Raw genomic sequence first — 27977 nt, forward strand, 5'->3', positions numbered from 1 at the left:
ACCCAACCGTTGTTCCCTGGTGTCTGTGACAGCACTCATCAGCGCGGCATTAATTAAGGATAAATACAAAGCATAAACAATAAACACGTGACCACAAAAGCCACAACTACCTCCCATACCAATTTAGAGCCTCGCCAAAGAAAGTAAATATAATAATCCTTTCAAGATTTGTTTCCCCCCCAGCCAGCAAGAGAGCCCCCCTATACAAAGACTTAAGTGAAATGCATTATTCAACAGATAGGAGCGTAAGGATGTCATTCATTGGAATCAAGCAGACCAACATTAGATCATATTTCACATGGCAGCTTGGCAGGATCTGACTGCAGATGTGCAACTTGGCATATCATGTCATTTCCAAAATAACCTGTTTTTGAGTGCTGTGGGTCTGGGTCCATGTCTGAGTTTTGCTGGAGCACCCGTTGGAACTGATTTGTACGTGTTTATGGAGAACTGTGTTTAAATGGTTCTGCCTGTGTGTGTGTGTGTGTGTGTGTGTGTGTGTGGTTGAATGGGAGTAAGTGAGTGCGTGCAGAGGGGGGATGGTTGAGGGGACAGCTGTAACGGAATCACTTCATAAGTGAAATACCACTCCCTGTACAATAGCCAGCCACAAACCAGAGCTGTGGTGCAAATGTTTTTCCAACATGGCATGGATATATCCCTGCATACTGAGATTGAAAAATGCATTTTTTACTTCCCATCAAAAATGAGAAACCAAAGAAGGTTGTGACTGGTACACTCAGGGTTTGGGGTCTCAGATGCACTTCATGCAAACAATTTCAAACAATGTTGGTTGTTTTTGTGAACTTTCCAGTAGAGGAGTATTGTAGTATTGTCACCATTGCTAGAGCATGAGTTGATGATCACATATGTCTTCCCTGCTGTTTTACCGTTTCATTTTGGAGACAAGTTTACCAAGACAGGCTTCAGAATGCCTCTGTCTATTGAGGGGCAGATTCAGGACAAAATGCATTTGTTCTACATAGTTTCATGCTGAGGGCTTTTTTGCATCGCCCTGAAGAGTTAAGATTCAATAGCCTCTGACCCTGAATTTGCAGAATGGCCTTATTGAGGAGACAGAAGGGATGAACTACATTCCACAGGGCTGCTGGGAGAAAACAAGATGGCTGCGTGTGACATGTGGCTTTGTTGATGGGCGAGGGATGTCTCTCATGGCCATCAGGGTGTCAGAACTGGTTACCTCTAATCGCCCCTGATAGGCGGATAGAGCCTGGGCACAACTGCAGGGCCTCGTGATTCAAATCACAACCGCTTACAAAAACGCACCATGACCACACATTGACAGATTAACATTCCGCATGTTTAACTCATATCTCAGAAGCTGTGAACGAACTGTGGCCAACTCCCTCCCAGATTCCAGATCACATTGTTCGACCTTTTTTCCCTTACATCCTCCGTGATGTGAACCTGAAGGAACAGCATTGGAATGTTCGAGATGGAATTCCTCTGAATGGCCGTTTGACCTGACTCACCACTTAGTGTCAGCACAGGGAACGCACTCAATCATTAATAACTGGACCATGGCGACCGCTGACTAGAATGGTTGTTGTGACCCAGGCCTCATGACTGCCATGGCCACTTACATACACAGGCAGGAAAATCCTATGGTCCTGAATCCACCATTAGCTATGACCTTTCTATTACAATGATGTAAAGGAAGCTTGGGAGGTATTTTGTTTGAGATGTCAGCTGCTTCTGAATTGATGATTTATCACCATGGTAATGTTCTGTCAGGATCTGGTGTGATGATTAAACAGTTTGTAAGTCTGGTGTAACCGCACAAATACATTTATTTATTGCAATTATTCTGTTTTGTGTGGTCTATATTTATAAATGCATCAATCCTACTTTTTCTTTCCCAACACCGCTTCCGATACCATAGCTAGGGTACCTGGCATTACCAAATACTGATCCAATACAGTTTTGATTGTGTTGAATTCATTGGGATCATCAATGTAGGTAACATGAGTCCAAGCCCTGGTTTGGATTGAATCGTTGCATGCTATGTATAACTTATTTACAAATCTATGGGTAAGGCATACTTCCCTCCCAAAAAAAAATTGAAAAAAACTCAGGATCCCTCTCCCGGGATGCTCAGATATGCAATAGATATCATGTGTACAGAATAAACCAACAAAATTAAATTGTAGTATGGACATTATTCAATAACACTGACCATGTTTCACTGTGAAAAAAAAATTCATACAAACCTCCCAAATCACCCCTGCAATATTATCCAATTTGCTGCTCTCATTTGTATGCTTACTGTGCTACAAACATATTTTCATGGCTAAATACACAACTTCCAGGCTTTTCCCTCTATAATGTTACAGCTCATTTCTGACTGTGATGAAAAACATTTGTAAGTCACAAAATATTAAGATTAGTGATCAAACTGGAGGCCATACCAGGACCCTCATTCACAAAACACAGCTTGACACAAAGTCAACAACAAAGCAATGAAAATATGAAAAATATTGGGGGAAACAGCTTTGATAACTGAAATCCTTGAAACAAATTCCACGTGTTTATGCAGCAACTAATTATGTCAACCACTAAAAGCATTCCATAAGCCACAAGCAGTGTACAATGTAAAATGTATGGCAATGGACAATCTTTAAATGAATAGTAAAGTTGTGACATTTATAAAACTTATTTAGCCAGTTCAGAAGGCCTGTGTTGACTAATAAGTTTAGTTCTTAGTCTCACACATGATTGTTGCAACTTTTCACATTATAATCATAATAACATGAAAGTACTGAAAGTAAATTGCAGTCTGGTTAGAATGTAAGCAGGTAGACCCTTAAATGTGTAATTGCCTCAAACAAATGATAGTGGAAGTAGCATCTGTTTGAGTACAGCACACATGGCTGCCAACACTGTGAGGCCTCACTTCACCACTTTGACCACACATGACTCCCCTATAACTCTTCTGGCACAGAACCATAACAGTATGCCATATCACTTTTTTTACGTGATATATCCACCACTGTCCTCTTGTGCAATCCACAAGGTCTTTATGTGGATTGGGAGTGATAGTGGGTTAGTTCTAGACATAAGATTCTTTCCATGAGGGTCGCGGTGGTGCACCTGTTTATCCAAAGCCCAGAAAATGTCAGAGCTACTGTGGTAGATGATGCCTTGTCTTTTCGACTCAGAGTAAGTGTCAGTGAGTGTCGGAGACATCTCATTGCTTCGCCAAAATTGCAGAGCAGAGTTTTGCTCTCCACACGAAAACATGCCCTGTTGGTTTCATTTGATATCTGATCACAGATTATGTTCACCAGTCATAATTAAGAAATATCTCTTTCAAACATTTTGTGCCAGCAATATTATATTATGGTTAAAGGAAACCATTCCTGCTATGTCGAAACAGCAGCGCTGAAAAAATACGTCACTTTTGAAAAATGTACTTAAGTGTTCACTCGTTTTGGAGGCTTGTGTTTTTTTCTATGACCACCCAATTAGTTTAACCAGTGCTGTCAACAGCCAAACCATCAGATAACTTACATGTAACATATTTTAAACCAAATGTGAGCTAGCTACCACAACAACCTTAACAAAACCAAGCTCTTCACATTTGGGAGGCTGTAAATGAGTCCCAATAATGACACAACGCCACCCAGAAACAGCTGTTGGGGAATGATGGGAAACTAGACTGACAGGGAAGTGGGGACGCATGTGGGGTCCTTTTCATGACTATGGAGGAGGAACCTGTGAAAGGGCCTGCCACAGGGGAGAAAGGAGCCTCTCATGGCCCATTGTGCATGAATGCTCCAACCTCTAGACCTGTCTCCAGCCATCAGCCTCCCTCCTGACCTGTTCTCATTACCCGGGCTTACCCTGCTCTCACCCAATAGGAATGTTTGTGTTTGTTTGTATATCTCTTTCGCTGTCTTTCAACTCTGTTGAGACCTATTTGACACCTCACAGACTTCAGACCTGCAAACCTCTCCATATAACCTTTACACTGAATATCGAGAAAGGACAAAAACTGTCTCAAAATCACACACATACACACACACACACACAAAGACACACACACACAAACACACACACACACACACTACTTTAAAGGATAAGTCCAGTTTATCATAATTCAAGTCATATTTTCCCGGTTTTGGCCATAATTTCTAATGGTACTCATAGCATTGTACAAACCAAGTTAAAGTCCAAGTTTTTTGTTTCCTAGAGCATACATATATGTTCCGTAAATAATTTGTCCTGTGTTTTGGTTTGCGAAAAACACCTGACACTAAAAAGGAGAAATTTAAATTTTATAGTTTTTGGTTTCATGATGGCGTATCCTAGTTTTGCATTAATTAAACAGATGGACACCAAATTTTGATACAGCCAAATCCTACATAAAGCAGTAATGTCAGCATGCCACTGAGCCAAACAGCAGCCTACAACGCAACACATTCTCACTCCCAACTTGTCACATATGGACGCTTGGTCAACCCTCTTGGCATCACTTTCTGACCACTTAAGCTTCGTTTCTTGACGTGTAGGGCTCTGCAGTCAAGTTAGCGACAAAAGGATGCAACGTCTGGTCATGTTAGCAGTAATAAATATGCAACGTCCAGTTAAACTTTCAAAACAAAACTAGTACTTAGCTTTTTGAATCGTCACGTAGTTAACATTGTGAAATGTTAGGTTTAGGCACCAAAACTACTTGGTTAGGTTTAGGAAGCTACGCAAGTCAAGTAACGCTACTTGCTTACTTACGTAAATTAAATAACAATATTCGATGTTGACTTTTTGTTTCACATGGTGAATGAACTCCAGTCTCCCAACTGAAAGTCTGGTTTCTGGCCCACCGTCCACCTCAACCACCTCCTTACTCAAACTTTTCTGTTAAATATCATACACCAACCCTTAGCATTAAAAAATATGCTTCAGGGCTTCCCACAGTGTGTTGAACTATGACGCACAAGGGCTACACAGTCCATTACATACTGACGCCAAGGGATCTTGACCATGCGTCCATATGTGAAGACTTGGGAGTGAGAATGGGTTGCGCCACAACACAAGAGCCACAGACTTTGAACAACGACCCACTTTAGCTTTCCTGCTAAAGTCTCGATTTCATCTAACTTACAAATGTTTACACACTTCTTTTCTTCAACCTTAGTTTGTTGGATGAGTGACAAACAAACATTCAAAAGGAAAATGTGTGCTGCAAACATCAGTTAGATGCTATTGTCCTTACTCATCAGTACCACTAACAACATGCTGGATGTCTGCCTATGATGTGTAGGCTACAGCACAAGTTTGTTCAGCCTGAAAGTTGCTGTCAATTTATACAGACACCAACACACCCTTACAGCCAGCTGAGATGAAAAGGAGCATTTGTGATATTTCTTAAGTACTTTCTTTTTCACTTTCCATTTTGTTTGTAATACCTCATTCAGGGACTCATTGACTACCGATATCAGTGATCTTTTTCCCACATCTAAATCAATATGCATTGCACTGTGGAACTCATTGAGAATGTTTTTATCTGTGGTAACATGAGGCTACATATAGCCATGACACTAAAAGTTGGTTGTTGACTTAATTAAGGTTACTGAAGCTGTCATTAGAGTCATTACCAATTTTGAGATAACTATAAAAATAATTTACATTTAAATTAATTAACATATTAACATAAATACTATTAAGAACATAAGTAACATTAACAGTTTATAGCCTTCAAATAAGCGTTGTAAGCTATATTTTCTGTTTGTGAGATATTTGTTTTAATGGTTATACTCTATGAGAATGCTTTGTATTGCATTAGACTCCTTTTTTGATTTGTGAATTTTATTGTATCTAGTTCTTACAGCATGTTTGACATGGATGTGCAAATAAATGCCTGGAACCAAAAAAATGCCTTGTGTTCGTGATTTCAACTGAAATGGAGCTATAGTAACTGATACAGAAACCTCTGTGGGTTTGTTATCTAGGTGATGGATACCGCTTGGTTTGTTAGTGCTCCTGTTGTAACGTTGTGGTAGTTGAGCTATTTAGCGATAGTCTCTCTCTTCTAGTGTAAATAGTTTCTTTCACTTGTCTTTCTAACCATCTGTCCTCCCTGTTCAAAATATGTACATGGTTGTGTTATGACCCTGGGGTCATATTTTGTTGTTTATCTCTCCTGGCACTGTCAGCTGTTATCCTCCATTAGAGTGTGTGAGTGTATGCAGGTACTGGAGAACAGGTGGACACACTGGATTGGTCTGGTTGAGCTGATTGGAGCCTCCTGATTGGGCATCTGGATGACAGCAGCCATCTTAAGCCCTACGGACAGGAACTCTGCCCCTCTCTCTGCCATTCCCAACCTGCCTGAGGACTGTGTGCTATGTCTGTGTTTATTGTACATAGTGAACGGTTGTGACTATATTCAACTTAGATTGTAAGTAGTAACGTAGTCCTTCTGATTGTCTTATGACCACCTGGTTTTGTTGGCTTTGCCATTTTTGTTTCTAGGAAGCAATTTCCTTTTGTTGTAGCTATATTGTGTCAGCTACTAGCAGTGAGTAGGAGTGAGAAGCCCTTTCTTTTGTTTGCACCGTTTTCTCCTGTTTTTGGACTTAGAAGCCTAGTTTTAGAGCTTTGTCTTTTCTTTACCTTTTGGTTTTGGGTTTAGGAAAGATTTAGGTTTTTTCTTAGTGTTTGGTTGTTGTTTTGGGCACTGCTCATCTCCGAGGTATAATAAAAACTGCTAAATTGTATTTGTTGTGTACTGGCCTTGTTTGGGAATGGGAAGAGTGGGAGGCCACACATTTATGTTACCTCCAGGACACCCCTAGACCTTGGGACGTAACAGTTGTCATCGAAAGAGTGTCCCTTTTCCCTTCAAATGTAGGTAAACTGCTGTGTCTTGACCTGAGGAGTTGAATTTAATAGTTGTTTGGTTTCCCCAATATATAGGTCTTTCGAGTGGACCAGTATCTAGCTTAGAGTTTTCTTGGATTTAAAAAACACAGGGATGTGGTGTTTGTTGAAAATCAGTTTCTCTGATACTCCAGACACATATGGAATCACAATGTTGTTGCGTTTACTCTTCTTTTCCTTATCAGCCATATTGTTGGTGTTCTTCCTGGAGCTTGCTGTTTTCACAAAGATCCAGTTTGGGTATCTACATGCTTTAAGTGCCTCCTTCAAGTGTTTAAGATCCTTCTGTTGGGCTTAGGTACTTGTTGATATGTTGTCAGCTCGGTGGTGTAAGGTTCTGATTACACCTAGCTTATGCTCCAGAGGGTGGTAAGAATCAAAAAGTAAATATTGGTCCAATTTGCTTGCTCTTGTCTACTTTAATGTGTACGGCACAGTCCAAGAAGGCCAAACTGCTGTTGCTGAAATGCTCTCTTGTGAACTCTCTTGAGTCCAGTTTCAGTTCTCATACTTTTGTCACAAAGTCTATGGAGTTTTGGATGTGGTGAAACATGTTGCTGGCCAAGAGGGTCAGGACGTAGACCAGTGTTTGCAATGTTGTATGTAACCATGTTGATACTGCTGATGGTGGGCCTGAGGGGGGTCCTTCTTTATGTATCTTAGGTAGTCCATACATCTATGGGATTGCTTCACCAGGATACAAGTGGTGACATTGTTCACAGGGGATAATTTTCTCCTTCTATAGCTGTTGTAGACATTATGTGACCACCAATATCGTATGTATGTATGTATGTATGTATGTAGTCTCTGTTCCCAGATCTCAGCAGTTACAAACCAGAGGACAATGTTGTCATTACTAACAGAAATGATGGCCAAAACTGTGCAAAGAACAAAGTTGTAATAAACCTTTGTCCTTTAAATTAAGGACACCTTTATCCTTCAATATTAATGTAGTGGTAACTAGCCACATATTGTAGCGGGTATTACAGGCTTGATAAACTGAAATAGTGTAAAGTAGATCTTGAGCTTGAGATCATCAAGCTTGTGTTCCTTTGCCATTATGTCAGCACCTTAAATGAAAATGCAAAATTGGGTTTAAGGTCACACAATAAACGTATGGCAGTAATTAAATAAAAAAACATGGAATGAACTGCATTGGTTCTTTCACTACATATGTCCACCCGTACCTTTATAATGAATCTATGTTCATCAGCTTCCGTTTCATGCAGACTCAGCTTGACTTCGATAACTGAGTCTTCCGATTCATGTCTTTACATTGCGGCTATCCAGCACTGCCATCATGGGGCCTCTAAAGTACAAAGTGCTGATCTTGCAGATTGTTTTGCTTATACATCCAGCCTCTAATCTGCAAGATTTATACCTTGGCCCACCCCTGTAATTAACAGACTTCTTAATAACTCACCTCATACATTTATAACATTTACTATCCCCACATATCAGCACACAACAGGACCTATTGAGATGTCAGCTTCAAACTGAAAACATGAGGAGGTTGCCATAGTGACAGTCATCACTCATATTCTTCTCAAACCAACTTCAAGCTGTGTTCGTAATTTATTCTTCAGCCAGATCTAAAGATCTCTCTGAGGGAACTTCAAGTAACATATTTTGGGAAAGAGAAAAGAAGGCATATGACCCAAGAACAGGATCACTGTGGGTCACAAATCATAGTTTGTTTAGCTGTGAAGTTACTGTCAGAATTAACCAATCGTGATACGACCAAGCACATTTATGAAGTCCAGATCATCCACACCATCGAGTTTCATCCATGCTGTCATGGACCCCGACGACCACAGCACGACAACCAGTAGTCTGAGGCAGACTTTGGGGTCAACTCTCTGCCTGTGGCTCAGCGCAGCAGCAGAAGTGTCTGGTCAGACCCACTGGTCAGGCACCACGCCCTGCCAGCAACCACTGTCTGACAGCTGCTGTTGCCTCACCAACCTGCGCGTATGGGAAAAGTCCAAAGAAAGCCAAGTCGACAGTTGGGACATGACATGACAAGAGTGTTTGCGTGCCCCACCACTTTGACTCAACGTGGTGCAGGCAGTATTCTTAAATGGCCTGAGTGATGAGAGGTGTAACTGCAGGTCGCAGGCCAGCAAACTGGCAGGAGTTAAAAATGGATTTTACTGCTGCTTCAAGACAGACCTAATAGCACTTCCCAATGAGGTCTAATGCGTTTATGTATTTGTGGATAAAATTTTATTGCAATTCTGCTCAATAAAACAGAGAAATGTAAGGGTAGAAGTTTACTTTGGAAGGATGATATACAGGTCCATATGTAGAAACCATGATACTCAGAATTAGAAACATTTTTCCTCTGCTTTCTGCCAAAGCCCGCTAATTGATAGAACATATCCGAATACTGGTAAGGTGATCCTGAAATGAATATACTGAGCAACTACTCTTTGAAACCAAATCTTTTTTCACATGTTGTGAATGGCAAATGAAAATCATCACTGAGCAAATTCAAAGTGAAGATTTTTTTCTCTCAAAACATAAATTAAACATTTTGTTTTGCTAATGTGAGGACATAAATTTGATTTGTTGTGTTTACAGAGTTCAAAACAAAAGATCTGACTAACATCATCTAATGAACCATTCGCTGTTTTATCCATTCATGAGATTTACAACACATATGGCACTTCATAGTTGTGTTGTAACCTCCCACCCACAGAAGTTAATTGGTTAAAAAAAACAAGAGTTATTCACAGAATGGCTTGAAAATATCATTCAGATGAACTATAAATAATTATAAAGACCAAGGTCTGGCTTTAAGCAAAACCTGTATCCTGATTGTAAGAAGCAATATTAAATTGAATTACTTTGTGGTAGCACACAGCTTTGTGCATCCAAAAACAAGGTGCTGTTTTGGTGCCATTGTGGTTCCTGCTGAACAAGTTGACACCTGCACGACAAATAAAATGATTACTAACATTGCTGAAAAGCAATGTCTAAATGAGTGATCTGCAGCAGCTGCGTAGCTTAGCACAAAGACTAGAAACAGGTAGAAACAGCTAGCTGTCTCTGTACAAAGGAAACTAAATCTGCCTACCTGCATCTAAGATCACTCATTTAGACATTTTTTAATCATTAAAAAAAAAATAAAGGCCATTAAATTGTTCCAGAATGTAACCCTCCATATAATTCCGGTAAGAAACATTTTTAAACATTTTTTTCCAGAACAAACAAATGAGATATAACGTGTATATATATAACGTGAGAACTATAGAGCCATTGGTGCCGGTAGGATTTTGTCACCTTCAGACAGAGCTGTGCTAGCTGTTTCCGAGCTTTATACTAAGCTAAGCTAACTGGCTGCTGGCTTTAACCATATATTTAAGGGACAGTGGTACTGATATCTTCATCTAACTCTCAACAAGAAAGAAGTATTTCCCCAAATGTCTTACTATTGCTTTCTATTGGTTTAACAGTATGGTTGAATGAACAACAAGACAGATCATTTAAATAAACTGCAGGTTTTTTCATAGACTAAAGGCTGGAACTCCTCTTTACATCTTCTCCCTGGTAACTCTGGTGGGGTATTAAGAGAAGGAGAGGAGCTTGGAAGAGGACTGTCATTGCCAGAGCTTTGCCTTAAACAAAGACATGTGTTACCAAAGGGATGTCAGCCTGCCCGCTCCCCAGCACTGTGTAACTCAATCTCCCCACATTCTCATCCACTGAGGGGGGTTCTTAGGAAGAAAGGGTTAAGTATGTTGATCAAAGGCTCATTGATGGACCAAAGGACTTCTCTAGATCATCAGTGTGACCTCGGTGCATCCATCAGCCAGTAGAACGGCAGGACTGTGGTGAGGCAAGGCCCAGTTGGTGTGGAGGGGGGGGGGGGGGGGGCAGCAGGGAGCTGAGGGTCTTTTGGAGCTAGGGTGCTGATGGGCCTGTGTGGTAGATGGTGAGCTGGTGAGGGGAAACGGGATCCACAGAGTCAAGAAAAAGAGGGGAAAAACTGGGAGGAGGGTTGGCGGATTAAAGCCCCAACCAGCCTTTAACTTCTCCCAAACCACATGGAGCTGGTGTCCAATGCCCTACATATTCAAAGGCATGTACACTAGCCCACTTCCAGCCGGTGACACAGATGGAGACAGAAATATACAAGCGCTGGGCAACCAGTTTCTCTGATGTTGCTTTCCATGTGGTGCGCTCTGCTGACAGACTGAGTTAGCCATCAACTCTCCGAGCAGGAGATGGACAAGTTCACTTGTGTTAAGCAAACGCTGTCACCATGCTGCTCATCATTACCTGCCACAAACACTTAGAATCTGAAGTATTTGTTGGTTTGACACAGCCGTAAAATCCATTAAAAGCACTAGGATAATTAGTTTGAACAACAGAACCCAGTGTTTCTCGCAGCACTCTTAGCCACATGTTGAGTTGGAGCTGTTTGTGTGTTGTTCCGGTGACCTTCCATTCCCATGGAAAAGCAAAGGATTCAGCAGAACTTTCCATGTACATGACCCACATCATGGAACCTCTTCACCTCCACCACTGCTCTTTCCACAGGCTAGACAGGGAAGGATGATACACTGGCACAGAATCTCACTGGCACTTGCTGTGTAGTGTGGTTGGCTATTCCTGGACTATTCTCTGGACCTGACTCTAGTGTCACTCTTTAGTGGAGCAAAAGAGTTATAGACTTGTTACTGGTGCTCCAACCAGCAACAAGTTACTGTTACTGTGGAAAAGTACCCAACTCTGCTCAATCAAAATACTTCTCAGTGAGATTGAAGTGAAGAACTTGCTCAAGGTGAGCTAATTATTTCAAGACAGATTTTTAACTTGTTAACAACAAGTTTTTAAAAAAGCGTGCTGCGAAAGATAATCCGGAGTGGTGATCGAGCAGTGGATAAGACACGTGCCTTTGGTGTGAGAGAGCAAGACACTTAACCTCTAGGTGCTCGGTGTGCAACCTCTGACATATATAGCATTGTAACTCGCTTTGGATAAAAGAGTCAGCTAAATGAATAAATGTAATGTAATGAAAAATGCCAATGTTTTCCGAATGGCAGCTGTAAAGTGTCAACTTCTGTGGTTTCAGCTGTGTAGCATATTGATGCAGTTTTATCAGAACGGATCATTTTAGAATATGGCACTCTCTGAGTTTTTATGGTTTGGACTGAGTTAATTCTTTGCAGTTTTAGTAAGTTCAGTTTATTATTTGCAGCATTAAAATTAAATGCCAAATTCAATTTTCTAAAAAGATGAGTCATGGTTTAGCAATTAGCTGTAAAATGCATACTGTGTCCATGGAAACACAGTACCTTCGTATGTGTTAAAAGCAACATGCTTAGAAGCAGATATAATTTTTCATGTGATCATCTTCGTGAATTGTACGTTGCTCCTTCCAGAATGTTCAATCTTCTGCTTTGTCTCATGGTGGGTGAGGGGTGAAGTGCTAAGAAAAGGGCCCTTAAGGGTCTTGTAGTTTTTCCCTAGGTGGTGTCTGCTTTTAGAACCCCGACCTCACTTCATGAAAACAAAACGTGAGGAGAAAAATAACCTCAAGGAGAAGCCGTGGCCTAGCCAACCACTGGACACTGAGCAGCACAAAAGCGCGTGTGGGCTGTCCTCGAACTCCCTCTGCCAAATGTCTCCACGTAGAAACCCACTTCCCATCAAGATGTGCCTTTCTCACACACTCACAGGCAGACGCAGACACACACAATCGTACATAAAGAAGTGGCATGCAGACAGAAACAGAAGGTGAGGTGAGCAGACGAATAAATGCTTAGTGCTCTTTAAATCTACAGAATGAGCTTTGCACACACATGAACACAGACACACACGCCTGGGGTTAGACCCATCCCATCGTCTCAGACTGCTGATGCTGTCCTTAGTGTAGCTGTGAGGCCTGAGGGCGTCACCGCATAAGTATTAACCTCGCTCATATTTTACAAGCACCGCTTACTGCCCCAGTCCAACATAAACAGGTATGCTCGCCAACTTGGGCGTCATTACTCCCCAGGCTAATGTCTTGTGTGCTTATATGTATACTGTAGTCAGAACTTTCACTTTGCTATCTGTGAATCTAAGTTATTTACATTGCCCGTAACAGATATTTTGAACTTGTTCAGTCAGAACCATAAGTAGGAGAAAAGAACCTTTTATATTTATACAGACTCTATATTTAAAGGCATTGCATCTTGCCTCTTTTTTTCTTTCCATCATGCAGTCTTTGCTGTAAAGTTTGACAGTTGATTTCAGTTGAGTTTATTGCGCTCTGCATGTTATTTTTATATGACACTGAAGATATTCTGGAAAACGGCCTCTCAGATATCAACTGTGCAGAATAGACAACACACAGTTCTGCAAAAACCCCAAGCATGCGTCAGAAACAGAGACCCACGCTGGCACATTATTTGGACTATACAGTTGCAGATGGATGGAGGCAGTCAGGTAGTGTTCAGAGTCCTCAGTCTGGGGTCTTGACAATCCCCACTTTGCCTTGTGGTCTATGATGTCACACAGGGCTCTGCCTTTGAATGGCCATATGTTCCTCACCACTAATATCAAACAGATGATGAGAAACCTCCAAATGATGGTCTTTCACTAAGACAAGCAGTCAAAACAAAGTTAAAGGAACACAGAAAAACACCAAGCGACTATACGTTCTTAATTGCTGCAGGCTGTGTTGCGGGCAGCTTTAAACTGTATTGTGTGTTCTTCTGCTTTGTTGAGAATTTTAACATTTTGAACCTACATTATCATGGCATAAAGAGTAATTACATTTTTGTCCACGGGAGCTGTTGGAGAGTGAAGAGATGTTTTAAGCACAGTAGTATTTACATGTTTTTGCATCACCTTAACCAAAGCCTTCACATCCTGAAATAACAAACAAGACTTAAAGGATTGCCCCAGAATAATCCATCATCCATAGGACTGTTAAACTTCCCTTTACTCAACAGAGGAGAAGTCTGTAATTGAAGTGTGGAAGACAGCAATCCTTTTCTTCTAACTTGGTGTCTGGCTAATCTCAAGCACCAACTCAGAAGACCTCTGACTCCTCGATTTTTAATTTTATCCCCCCATTTGGGTAGTTTATTTCTTTTGCCACCCGTGCTTCTCTTCCCTCACTCTTGCAGATGTGTCTTATCTGTGAGAAGCCAAGCTTCTGATCTGAACATTGTTGTCTCACTTTGCCAAAGTTACAAATTACTAGAGGCAGAATGTTGGAGCTAATTCAAAGGAATTTGGGAGGGGTTTTGTCACTTCGCAAAACAGGGAAGAAAATTAGAAAAAATGACTTGAAGCAATGTTGCTCTCAACAAGCACCAAATAAAAATCTAAACTAAAAGTTGTTTTATATGCCCTTGGCTAAGTTCCATTCACATACCTAGACAGCCTTTATAAATTATCTTTACAGCAGAGAGTAAGTGGTTTTATCAGCCAAATGAGGAAATTACTCATGAGGATTGACTTGTTCTGGGCTACTTTATTGGTTCAAATCATTTTAATTTTTCACAGGACAAGGAAATCAATGACCACTTCTAGCGTACACAAGTTCTTTCAGTTTTCTTTTTCTGTCTGTCATATTCTTTTCCAGTTCTCTTTAATCTGTTTAAATAAAAACTGGCAGTCTTGTGACTCCTTCACATCCTCTTTGGAGTCAATTGAATGTACCCTGCTTTCCCAAAGCATTAAAGACCCTGAAATGTCTTGCCATTGAACTGAATAGCAGAATCATATGATACATTTGCATAAAGTTTATGCATGGCCTTGGCAGATAAGCTAATATCCTCTCTAGGGATGTTAGCTGTCATATTACCTCGCAACTGTCTTTCCTCCCATCTGGGCCCTGAATTGGAAAACTGGGTGCGTCACTCCCAGTGTGAATTAGACCAGAAGCATTAGCTTGCAGAATATATCCCAATGAACTAATGATCCTGACACCTAAACAATAGCTGCTTTAGAAGAAGGCACACACAGCAGACTCTGTTTTTCTATCTCATATTTTTAATGACAAAATGTTTGTCAGAAACAAATGGATTTATTTTTCTCAATCCAGGGCATAGTATAGGGAGCTTATGTGGTTCCGGTCCCCAGGGCTTCAGACAACTAACAAAACACATCTTAATTCTGCTCTGCTGCCTGCCTACAATGCTTTTCACATACAGGAGGATCCAGCAAATGAATGAAATAGCATGGCTGTCTTTCACTTCATAGAAAGCACCGAATGGAACAACTGACAGTGATCATGTCAAAAATGGTATTTTATGAATGATATGAATTATTTTTTAAGTATTGGATTTCAAAATCCCTCACTGCCACAAAAAAAAAACTTCTATGCTTTTTGATTTTCTGTGATAAGCAATATTCCACAGAGTACATCAATTCAAAGGCTAGATAAAGTGAAAATGATTAATTAAATGTTTGCTGAAAAATCTTTTACCATGCTCTGCACACTTGGTTCGACAGCTGCTCCTACTTATATAGTGTACCCACTCTTTCTCCAAACCACTCTCAATTAGCTCCTCTCCTAAATAACCACTCTTTTCACATGCAGTTTCCGGCTACACATGCACCTCCTTGTTTCATCAAGCCATCTCATCCATCTCAAAAACACCCTCACAAAAGAACTACACTCTTGTTTGTGTGTCTAAAAACAAGAGGCACACTGAGCCACTTCCTTTTCACATCAGGTCATTTGCATGTAGGTCCTCTTCCAATTTACAGACTCCTAATGTCTCTGCCAACACAGAAAGCATGAGGATAGGCTCGAGTGTTGAGCCAGATATTCTGTTTCCTAAATCCCCATTAATTTTATCCTGAGTATCATGAATTGTACCACATGAACAGAAAATACTGCTAATATCATCTGCCATTCCAACCACAACAGAAAACAAATGTGCGAAGTGATGAGCCAGAAGAGTTAATGTGGGTGTCACAGGTGGCTGTGACCACCCAAGCCAGACAACCCCAATCAACCCCTGAATAAGTAGCATGGGTGCTTTTCATCCTTAAACTAAAAACATTTCCACCTTGATGAATAATGACATTTTGCACAGTTTATATGGATTCATTTTGTTGGGAGACATTGCTTTTTAATTTTCAATGGAAAATAACAGTTTCCATAATCCTTGTTCCTGCTTGCTTGATTGACACAGACATGGAGAAGACACTCCTTTCCATGCTGGGAGAGATAATTGACTTCTGTTCCGTGCGTGCCACAATCAAGACAGAAGACCACAGCATATTACAAAAATGTGCTGTGTAGAAAATAACGTCAAAGTCAGCACACTGCGTGATTTATTTATTTTTGATTTTTAATGATTTATGGTCCCTAACGCATTTGCCAGTTACTATATTAAGCGTGGTTAGAATGTTTGAATAACAGACTTCTACATAATGTTTGGCTTCAAACACACTACTACTCTGGACACACATAATGACCAGATTTAATGTGTGTGTTTTTCTTAAAGGGAGAGAATTTATGAAAATAATAGCTTTGGATATTTGTTGAAACAGTCAATATGGGCAACTGAATGCTGAACGGGAACATTCTTGTACCAACATGTGTTGAGCAATAAAATGAAGAATGTGGATTCCTGGGTTCAAGGATAAGCTTTCTTGTATGTTTCATAATACAATTCATCATTGAATTAAAGACACATCAGCTTTTTGTGTGGAAATCTGCATCCTTGTCAAGGAAACATGATTCTTTTCAGTTGCCTCAAGTTGGAGTTATTGTAATCTATTTCAGAAGACAATATAAATGTCAGAATGAGGCTATATGCTAGATATGTTATATAATAAGATAAGTTACTTTAACTGAGAAAATATGCAAATCTATTTACATGACAACTGTGATCCATCTGAGTAGCACCTCTAATAAAATAAAATAATTTAAAGACTGATGCATATACAACATATTTAACTGCACTAGATGATTAATCATGCAAAGTGTAAGACTAGGCTACGTCAGTCTTTATCACTTAAATGTGTGGTAATTACTAATGTGCAAAAGTTATTATACATTCTAAACATATTAATTAATATGTAAACCAACATATGAACTGGCCTGTATAGTCTGTAAACCTCACATGACCTTGAAAAATATGGTATTATAGATTAAAACTGAATAGCCAGCAACAACATGAATATGCCAAGGAAACAAAAAGTGGTTATAACAAGTGCCACAAAGCACTGCCCATTGCCAGCCCAAAGCCAAGGTTTAGCCTGTGGTTTTCTTCTTTCACACTGCATGAATTGAAAGAATAATTAAACATTTTGGGAAATTCAGTTATTCACTTTCTTGCCAAGAGCCAGATGAGAAGATAGGCCACTCTTGTGTCTGTGAGTCAAGTTTGGAGGTAGAGCCAGAAGAAAGGAGCTTCACTTTGCAGGGTGGAACAACTAGTTTGACTCTCTCCAAAGATATACAAAAATATACAGAAATACGCCAACCAACACCTCTAGCACAAAGATGTAAAAAGGATAATTTATGGTTTTAAGGGGTGTTAAATGCTGTAATAATTTCTTGGAGAACAACATCATGGCGCTCTGACTTCCTGGAGTCACCAGCGCTGACACTGCACAAAGGTACCTCTGTTTGTCAAGAAATAGTTTTCCTTTTGGCCATAATTATTATCAATTATGATAACATTGTTCTTACCAAGTTAATTGCAATGTTCTGGGAATGCTGAGACATTGCAAAAATGGAAGTTAACTTGAGTTTTTAGGAAGAGAAAATAAAGGCGAACAGTAAAAGTATTACTCCCACTGTCTGTTCAGACCATCCATCACAGGTGACGGACTGGTTCAACTTTGACCGATTATACTGGCTGTCGTTGTGCATTGACTATAACCTAGTTTTTGGGTCTGCTCATTATTGTCTTTACAACCTTTCTCAAATTTCTCATCATCCGACTTCTTGTTATTTTTTGACGTGTCTGACTTTGTTGTATCACTGTTCCCGGATCTCAGCAATTACTGTGGTTATTATAACTGCTATCCTAAACTCCTAAAATAAGAGCAGAGCTAATTTAGCCATATATAAATATCCACTGTAGCCCTAATGAGAAAAAACAAGTGTAAATCATCAGACCAAAGTTAGCCTTGTGTCAAGTGAAAAAACTATAAACTCTTGTCCAGCAGAATAATAGGTTAAATAATAATAATAATAATAATAATAATCTCTTCTTTAAGTTTTGTTACCTCTGCTATTATATGATTGGGTGTGTGGTTGTAATCATCGTCTATTTTAGCAATGAACTGCCAAACTGAGTCAAATGGGAGTTTATTTAGTTTTTATGAGTTGTATCTGAATAGAAAATATCAGTGCAGCACTCAAAACACATCCAGCAACATATCAGTTTCATGTTTAATAAATTGAGGAAGGATCTTTGCAGTTAACTGATTTTTTTTTCTTGCTACTGTCTTTTAACTGAAATTGCAAAATCATCCAAATCGATCGCTTGGAGAAAAGGACTGCACACAAACTATGCTACAGTAAAATAGAATCAAGGTGTTTGAATGTGAAAGCACACTGTAATGATGTTGTCAACACACCAGTAGAAATGTAACCTTTTTTTTTTCTTTTTATGAAAAGATGAGGTGTTTTAGGGATTGGGGGATAATTTTCTGATGGACACACATCTTCAGTCAGAGTTTCTAAAAAGTATTTTTCTTTACACTTAGTACAAAAAAGACATCTCTACCCGTTAGTGCTTCGTTTTAAGATACTATAACATAAATAAACAATTTATTTTCAGTGTTCAGAACAGACAGTTCCAGTGTGACTGGAAAACTAACATACTCCACCATATTCCAGTTGGCAGCAGAGGGTTTAACAGAGTTCTCCACTCAGATTTTGGCGCACCCCAACGCACCATACTTACAAAATGTTCTTCATTTCTACAAACCTCCAACATACGTCCCAGCCAATTTGGGGGGGTCATTCATGCCAAGATTCACTTTTGCTCCCCTTTAGTGAAAATATGACAAAACCCTTAAAAGTTTTCTATCGAAAACTTGACAAATCTCTCCCAGTCACAACCTCATCAGCTGCTGTCATTTTGATCAATTCCCAGTTTACTCTGTTTTCTCTCCATGCACAAGTCTCTTGTGAATTCAACAATTACAATCCCAGAGTGCAAAGCACAGTTCCCACTAAGGGTCTCATTCATTATCTGTAGTCCCAACTTCACTGTGGATACATCAGTACAGGAGGACAATCTCTATGTGACAGTAAAGCTCATGGGTATTACCTACTGATATTTAGCATTTACTTTCTGAAAAGAAATTAGATAGATTCTGCTGTGCAAAACGATGCCATGAAGAGCTGATAGTGTAAATTCCATTCCTTTATTTCAAAATCTTTCACTGGTCCATGTCACACATTTATCGCTCGCTTGACTCTTCCTTATTCAGCTAGTCCTTGGTGCCTCACTTCCTGGCACTGAGTTCCTCTGGTCCTTATTTGCAGGTAAATACCTCCGTCCTCTCACTGCACGTGTTGCACTTGACGAAGCAGCACCATTGGAACTTGCAATTGCACTGCCACACTTTGGTGTACTGGTGTGTATTGTAGCCCCGCCCACAGCACATAAGGTCACAGCCGTCTGTATGTGGCGAGGTGCGGTTGCACAGTCGTCCCTGGGTGCCCACACTCCCTGTGGCTGCATCCTCCTCGCAGTAGTTGGGCGACCTCTCGATGTAGACAAGGTCTGTCTCCATGGGCTTGCGGTAGCCCTGAGTCTGCTTCACTTTGAGGTGGGTGGGCTGGCGCAGTCGACTAGCCCGAACTACCTCCACGTGCACAGCTTCGTTGTACTTGTCCTTAAGTACGTAGCCAATCTCACGGAACTTGGGAAGTGTAGTCCAACAGGTTTTGGTGGTGCAGGAGCCTGACACACCGTGACACTTGCACTCTAGCTTCATCCTTTCTTCTAGAACCTGGAGAGTAATAGAGAAAATAAAACAGTTGTAGATTGCAACAAATATAGACATGAAATTAGACTCCCAACCCCAAATTAATAAAAGGACAAACCCCTGTCTCTCTTAAAAAGTCAGTTCACCTGTGAATACTTTCTCAATGACATCTGGTGGTCACTACAAATGCAAAAACAACATACCAGTAAGACTTCTCAAAAACTTGTATTGGTGTAGGAACTGTTTAACTATTTCTGCATTCCATAAACACTGACAGACAATTGTTTTAAGTGAAAAGGACACTAAACATTGGCTTTATTAATGAATGACCAGGTTTTACCCAGAGGCTGCCACTATTAAATATATTTATGTTTATTGTGGCTGCAACATCTAGTGGCCGCAAAGGAGGTGACGTATTACAAATAGTAAATAGGAGAACATCCCATGTGAAACCAAGTAAAAGTTATTTTGAGTTTTAAGTTTAATAGCATTACTGACTTCCGTCACGTGAGTTAACATACTTACCTACTTACTACCCAAACCACTATGCCTTCCTAAACCTAACCAAGTAGTTTTGTTGCCTAAACCTAACCGAACTGCAACCATTGGGCAACGTTAACCATGCATGTGACTTAGGTCACATGACTTATGTAAGGTTCAGTCACTGGACTGGTATGGGAAATGCTCACATATGTGTTGTTTTGGGAGGCAATGACAAACTACCTATTTTGACATGTATGTCAGATCAAATAGACTTCAGGATATTTAGGTACTTTAATTTGTCAGAATTTGCCAACCTGGCTTGAGTGCATAGTGATAGATCTCTGAGAAGTAGGCAAATCCAAGCGTATCTGAATTTGCAGTCATGGATGACATGCAGTTGCACTTGTTACTGATAATATTCCATCCTGTAATTTTGTCTACCTTCCCTAAACCACATCAATGGCAGAGAAAAAAACATGGATCTCATATAGCTATCAGTCATCTTGGATAATTTGAGTCCAGATTATTGTGTCATTAAATGTGTTGCACATGCAGTACAAAACAAAGACAAACTCAATTAATTGTTTACAGCTGGATAAGAGACTTGAGGTTTATTTGACTGCATAAACAACATTGTGATAAATAGAAGAAAGCAATGTTGCCACATGCTTGAAAGTGGATCACAGTTATAGATTAAGATGCTTTTACTCAAAGTCATTCAATGCAAAAATGTAGAATTTTTTGGTTGTGCCCTTAGTAAGACATGGACTTAACTTGTCTTTGAGGCTATCTCCAAAATGTGGTACAGAGGACAGAATGTCTTCACTCAATATTTTGCCCCGTGAGACTAAGAAACTAAAAAACCTTAAAATAAAAAATGTACCCCCCTTCATTTTCTGCCGAACTGTTGTCACAGGCTGAGGAGGAGAGGAAAGGGGGGATGGAGTTCAAATGGGTCATATTAACATGTCTGTAATAGTCCTGACTAGCACCTTTAACCAAATTAGGAACCCCCGACTTGGTTAAATGAAGCATGTGTCATTGTTGTAGATGTAAGTTTGGTTGGCATGGCATGTTTCCAGTGTACTTTTTCCCGGCAACCCACCTCACAATCGGCACAAGTCATCAATCTATCAGACACTTATGAAGTGTACACAAGAGTTGTTCAGTATCTCTGTCTGTCCATGAACTCATGTGGTACCAGTTTCCCTACGTAAGTACATTTGATTGAAAAAACATGAGCTCCCCCGACATCATAAAAGCCTGGGTCAATCTCGCCTCGGATGTTGATTCAGAATGAGGATTTCCAAAAATGTATAGCACAAAAACCACAAGGAATGCCTGGTATAAGGACTCTGACAGATGCATGGAAACATTTACTTAAACTGTGTCCATCAAAGCCTCTGATCTGTGACTAATTAGTCCAATATGACCAGATCACTTGTTGAACACATAGCCCTGACGCAAGATGAAAGAGATCTGGTGATTAACTGGGTGTTTTTATACATTCGGTTTAGTCACGGAATTATTATAATTATAGTTTTCTGTTTCAGTGATGCTTCTTATTGGTGAAAACAAAATCTCAGCTGGAAGCTGAAGCTCATTGGAGGCACAACTTCCTCTCTCATCAGACTCAGGATAATTTTGATCAGTTCATTTGTCTTGTATATGTTGGTGTTCAGACTCTTTTTTTATACAAAATGTCATGGATCATGCTAGCACATAATACTAAAACATACTGAGCTCACCTGCAGGGGACAGGGAAAACAAACAAGATCTATAAACTTACACCTGATCTATTTTTGACAATAAAGAAAGCCAGCAGAAAGGGGAAGATACTCTTCTCTATAAAAAAAACAACAGTGAATTATGATTAAATAATTAACAAAGGTCCCAGTTACATTTGTCATTTCTTTGTCAAGTCTAGTATCTAGATTTAGATGTGACTTAATACACCTTGGTCTACACACTTAGTATTTGTGTTTTTGTTGGCTAGATCATGAATCTGAAGGGAATCTGGGTTTTCACCAGCTACATGCAAATGCCAGTCTGCACTCCAGTTAAGAGGGTAGTTTTATCCACTAGATGTTACTATAACTGTCAAGAATGTTAGAAAAACTATAACGTTAGCAGTTTAGTCACAACAATAAACAGTTAGCAATAATGGTGAGCTAGCTAAGAAATACCATAAGCACAAAAAGTGTCAGATTCAACCCGTCTCAAATACTTTTTGGATGTTTTTACACCAGTTGTTTGATATCTGATTGCTATCCACCTAAGACACGCATGCCAGCACATAATGGGATCAAACAAAGTGAGTGTATTCACAGAGAAAGTTCAGGCCTCTGTATCCTGAATAACCTCTTCCAGTCTGAGAAATATTTTGGATTCCTACTGTCTCAGGAAAGAGGAAATCTGACTTTTGCACATCCTTCTAGAATCTGAGTTTCCAAGCCCCAGCGTGACAACAGCAACAGTGCCAACTCCAACCAGCCAGCATCCTGGCATGCAGCACATACCCTATCAGTCTGCTGTGTTAACACCGGCATTGTCGGCCTGCTTTCACACCCTGAATAGACGCAGTCAAATGGCAGTGACATGTTTTGGTATTGTGCAGAGAACTGCAATAATTTCCTGTCACTGACTTTACACTTCATAATTCCATGAAAGGAACTGGAAAGAGGGGATGGCAGTCCTCCATCTGGCAACCACTGGCCAGGCCCTATTTTCCCAGTGGACACGATAAAGCCCAAGTTATTAATTAGATCCATTTGTCAATATAACATCATCTCTTTTCTTTTATTTACCTCTCACACTCTTTTGCTCTCTTTTTCTTTCCCCCATGACTGTTCTTGGATGACTAATCGCAAACAAACATGTCCATAATGAAGTTTGCCAACACACTCTCTCAGAAATAAAAGCCGCCCTCTTAGAATGGAAAGAAATGTCAATAATTGGCTGAAGCAAAACAAGCCGCTGAAAGGCAAACTGGGTGATCAATCAATCAGCAACTTGGTTAATCACAGTCCTTTGTCACATGACTGTGTGACTTTTAGCTCTTTATCTGGGACTGTTTGCTCTTCTGCACCCATGCATGAACACATGCATGTTTGTCAAGTAATGAGTCATAAAATGTTTTGTTTCTTTAGAGGAAGACCATTTCATGCTATCTATTTTCAAGGACTCTACTTAATTCCAACTTAAGTTTGATTTCTGTCGTTTTAGCCATCATATCTATCGCTTATGATAACATCATACTATTGACAAATAATTTCTGGGCTCTGGAAGTACAGCAACTGGAAGTACAACAAAGTGGAGGCAACATGATCAGTAAAACCATCAGTAAGTTACAAATAAACTTTTTTCTGTCGCTATGGTACTATTCACACAACTATAATATGTAATATTTCACCACTCTTAGTACATAAAAACAACAGATCATCAAAAAGGACTTTTTCTTACAACAATAAGTACATCTGACATTGACTTGTAAAACAAGAACATGCAGAAAGACATGTTTCACATTGAAATACATTATTTTCATACGTAAGTACACACGGTAGCTCCGCTTTAATCTTGACAAGCTGCAGAGCTGCAGTCTCTATTCATTCAACTTACACTGTAAACTGAGGCTTTTTGAAGACCCTTTTCTCTCTCTCTCTCGCCTGTCATTCTCTCTCTTGTGTGAGTTTTGCGTGCATGCCGTGCTGCCGACAACTACATGCACGTCGCGGTTCCCCGCGGGTCTATTTCAAGTAGCCGGCTATTTAAAAATGGTAAAATATTCTTTGTGAGGTTCATCAACGTGAGAAATTCTCAGAAAGTCCTGCAAGGTGCGGACAACTTGGCCAAACACCAGTGAACCCGGGGCTCAGTCTCTTCAGCAAGTGTTCCTAGGGTTACAATTTTGGATTTATTTATGCACTTTTAAAAACATTTATTCAAAGTTTTATTCTTTTTACATGTTTATTTACAGCATTAAACGTTGAAATTTATATTGTAAGAGGCTGTATTAACTTATTGGGAGAAAACTGGTAGTTCTATGTAAAATCAGACGTTGAGCACCCCCATATCGCCAAAATGGTATGATCCTTGTTTCGCTGCGAAGCTTCGACCGTGAGATTGACAGTCGAATCAGACTCCGCCAATCAAAGCATTGAATCTTCGACTATTAGGGGTCAGCCCTAATTTTAACACCATATTTTTTGTCATACTGCAAAAATGCTGCAGCTCCTCTTTTTACCCTGTGTGTTGAACCCTTCGTTTTAGCTATGGAGTGATACATCTTGTCTTTACATGATCTTTGTTGGGAGTTGCACATGCGCAGTTCTAGTTAAGGACTACTAGCCCAACAGAAGCAGAGAAGGGCGGGTCAGTGAGAAGCCGGTAAACACGGCTTCAGTTTAGCTGTATATGTTCCCGTTACCAGCTCATCAACATGGACTGGAGCAAGAGTTGGTGAGTTATTAATCTGTAACAATAGTATCTTTCATTCATAAAGTTATAACTGAGCTCTGTCTCTACATCACAGTAACAACTTTATGTCCATTGAGTGTCTGGAGGATAACTAATTTGGAAGGGAGAGGAGAGGTGTGTGCTGCAGCTCAATGTTTTTCCAGAGTGTCGGAGTACCCGCTTGGCGAGCGTTATATGACGCGCATTTCAGCTGGCCTACAAACGAGCTGTTTTCAGGCAGTTCACAGCAGTGTTTTCTGTGGGAGATGGGAACTCCCTTTGGGTTGGACTTTGGGCTTTCTGACTTTGCAAACGTAATACATGCACAAAAAGGATATAAACTCAATAAAGGACAGGGAAAAAGCCAAAAAGCATAATACCACCTATTTAATTTACATGTATGTATTGTTGTTTCATTTGCCTTATATGTTCAGATTGAAAACTTCAGAATCACCACCCTAAGCCATGAGATGTTCATTGTGCGTGACCTCAGTGGGATTTAAACCTACAATCTTAGTGCAAGTAGCTTAGTGCTCTAAACAGAGCCACAAAGGTCCACTGCAATGATTATAGTATGTACAATCCAATATTGTGAAATAAAATACATGGTTAACATCCATGATTACTTTGCTAATTCATTGGTGGTAAACTAAATTAGTAACCATATACTGTAAAAAGGGGTGTAAATACAAACAGTTCTTTACAACATGGAGCAGAATACACAGCAAGGCAGTGGAATCAATCAGAGAGCTTGTGGACAGGCTCAGAGAGGTGAGCAAGGCCCCCGTCAAACAGCACAGGCTGAGAGTTACATTTGATTAGACAAACCTATATGTTGCAATAGAGTAAAATACAGTAAGTTTGTTTCTTGCATCAGTGATTGTAGAGGATGTCTCCATTGATCACAACTTGATTACATATATACTGAACAAAACTATGAACACAACACTTTTGTTTTTGCCCCATTCATCATGAGCTGAACTCAAAGATCTAAGACTTTCTCTATTTATTTCTCTCAAATATTGTTCACAAATCTGTCAAAATCTGTGTTAGTGAGCCTTTCTCATTTGCCGAGATAATCCATCAACCTCACAGGCATATATCAAGATGCTGATCAGACAGCCTGGGTATTGCACAGGTGTGCCTTAGGCTGGCCACAATAAAAGGCCACTTGAAAATATGCAGTTTCACTGTACTGAGGGGTTCCAGGAGGGTCCGGAAACCAGTCAGTATCTGGTGTGACCACTATTTGGCTCACGCAGTGCAACACATCTCCTTTGCATGGAGTTGATCAGGTTGTTGATTGTGGCCTGTGGAATGTTGGTACACTCCTCTTCAATGGCTGTGCGAAGTTGCAGTCAGGTCGAGACCCCGATGAGGATGACAACCATGCAGATGAGCTTCCCTGAGACTGTTCCTGACAGTTTGTGCAGAAATTATTTGGTTATGCAAACTGATTTTTTGCAGCAGCTGTCCGGGTGGTCTCAGACAATCTTGGAGGTGAAGATGCTGTATATGGAGGTCCTGGGCTGGTGTGGTTACACGTGGTCTGCGGCTGTGAAGCCGGTTGGATGTACTGCCAAATTCTCTGAAACCCCTTTGGAGACAGCTTATGGTAGAGAAATGAACATTCAGTTCATGAGCAACAGCTCCGGTGAACATTCCTGCAGTCAGCATGCCAATTGCATGAAAACATCTGTGGCATTGTGCTGTGAGATGGAACTGCACATTTTCGAGTGGCCTTTTATTGTGGCCAGCCGAAAGCACACCTGTGCAATACCGATGCTATTTGATCAGCATCTTGATACGCCACACCTGTGAGGTGGATGGATTATCTAAGCAAAGGAGAAGTGCTCACAACACAGATTTTGACAGATTTGTGAACAATATTTGAGAGAAATAGGCCTTTTCTGTACATAGAGAAAGTCTTAGATCTTTGAGTTCAGCTCATGATGAATGGGGGCAAAAACAAAAGTAATTTTGTTTAGTATATAATAGATATTATGGAAACAATAGATTCTGATAATGTAATTGTATTGTCTAATGTGAAAACTGTGTAATCTATCTTTTACAGTACACTGTTGCGTACTACTTTCAGCACATCTAAGGTGATGTGAAACATGTATCTTGCATTGTTTTCACTGATAGTTACAGTTTTTCTCAGTCGCTTTGGTACATTTCTCGAATCATCTTTAAAATTTGTGCATTTCTCGAAACAGGTAGTACAAACAGCACAACACAGTGGTTTATCTGCAAAAGCCCATAACTTGCTTAAAATCCTATCTCCTATCTTTCAAAAGTGAATATTTAGGTTAGTGTACTTGTCAGTGCCATCAGAAGGACAAGTCCTTGTGCCGTTGTTTACGAAGAAGATAGTCAAATGTTTTGCCATATTTTCACATATGTCCACTTTGGCTAAGGATTAGCTTATATATATATATATATATATATATATATATATATATATATATATATATATATATATATATATATATATATATATATATATATATATATATATATATATATATATATATATATATATAGCTCTGGAAAATGACTTGTGGCAAAGCATCTGAGAGAAAGACCACTTTACCTTTCTGCCTGCCTCATTGTTATGCAAATTCATCAGGCGGCGTGGGGTCTTTTTAATCTCGCGGGCATCCACGAAGCGTCGAGAGAACTCGATTCCGTACTTGATGTCAGCCGAGCAGCCTCCCCACTTCCAGCCTTCCTCCTGATTGTAATACCCTTGCTTCTCCCGGTCGCAGCCGCACTGGCTCAGGTTGCCCTGGCTGCACGCTGCTGTGATAGCGTGGGCCACCCCTGCCGCTGTAATGGCGTAGGTGAACGCTGCTTCCCGACTGCCTGGAGGAAGGAAAAGAGATCTTTGTTAAGAAATACTGGAATGAGATGAGATATTAATCAATTCGTAGATCATTTTAGATAACTGCCACTCTGAAGCTATTGTATTTCTATTACTTTTACTAAAAAGTCTAGTAAAATACAGAACCCAGTACAGTTACTGTAGTTACAGCACATGTTTAGCACCCAACACAAGCTCTAAAGACCCATGTAAACATATGTCAGATGAAAATGACAGATCGGACAGTTATACCTTTGTTTTGTGAACCTTAAACCAAAATATATATTTGTATATCAGCTCAAAACAGCTTTCTAAATTGTTTTAATGAGAATTTCCCATGCTTTTATAATAAAGCTTTAAT

At 40.0% G+C, this 27977-nt stretch overlaps 1 protein-coding gene across 2 annotated transcripts in view; it reads right to left on the minus strand.

Moving 5' to 3' along the window:
• Positions 1-18162: 18162 nt before the first annotated feature.
• Positions 18163-27977, minus strand: part of wnt7bb (wingless-type MMTV integration site family, member 7Bb) — a 33441-nt gene continuing 23626 nt past the window's right edge. For both annotated transcript variants that reach the window (XM_038707105.1, XM_038707104.1), the window contains exons 3-4: positions 27347-27618; positions 18163-19836 (exon numbers count right to left, since the gene is read on the minus strand). In XM_038707105.1, coding sequence (XP_038563033.1) covers positions 19357-19836; positions 27347-27618 — 752 coding nt within the window. In that variant the 3' untranslated portion in view covers positions 18163-19356. The remainder of the gene's footprint in view (positions 19837-27346; positions 27619-27977) is intronic.

This window comes from Micropterus salmoides, unplaced genomic scaffold (genome assembly GCF_014851395.1).
Source record: "Micropterus salmoides isolate LMB-PRFRI ecotype aquatic unplaced genomic scaffold, ASM1485139v1 Ms_hic_scaffold_8, whole genome shotgun sequence".
NCBI classification, from domain to species: domain Eukaryota; kingdom Metazoa; phylum Chordata; class Actinopteri; order Centrarchiformes; family Centrarchidae; genus Micropterus; species Micropterus salmoides.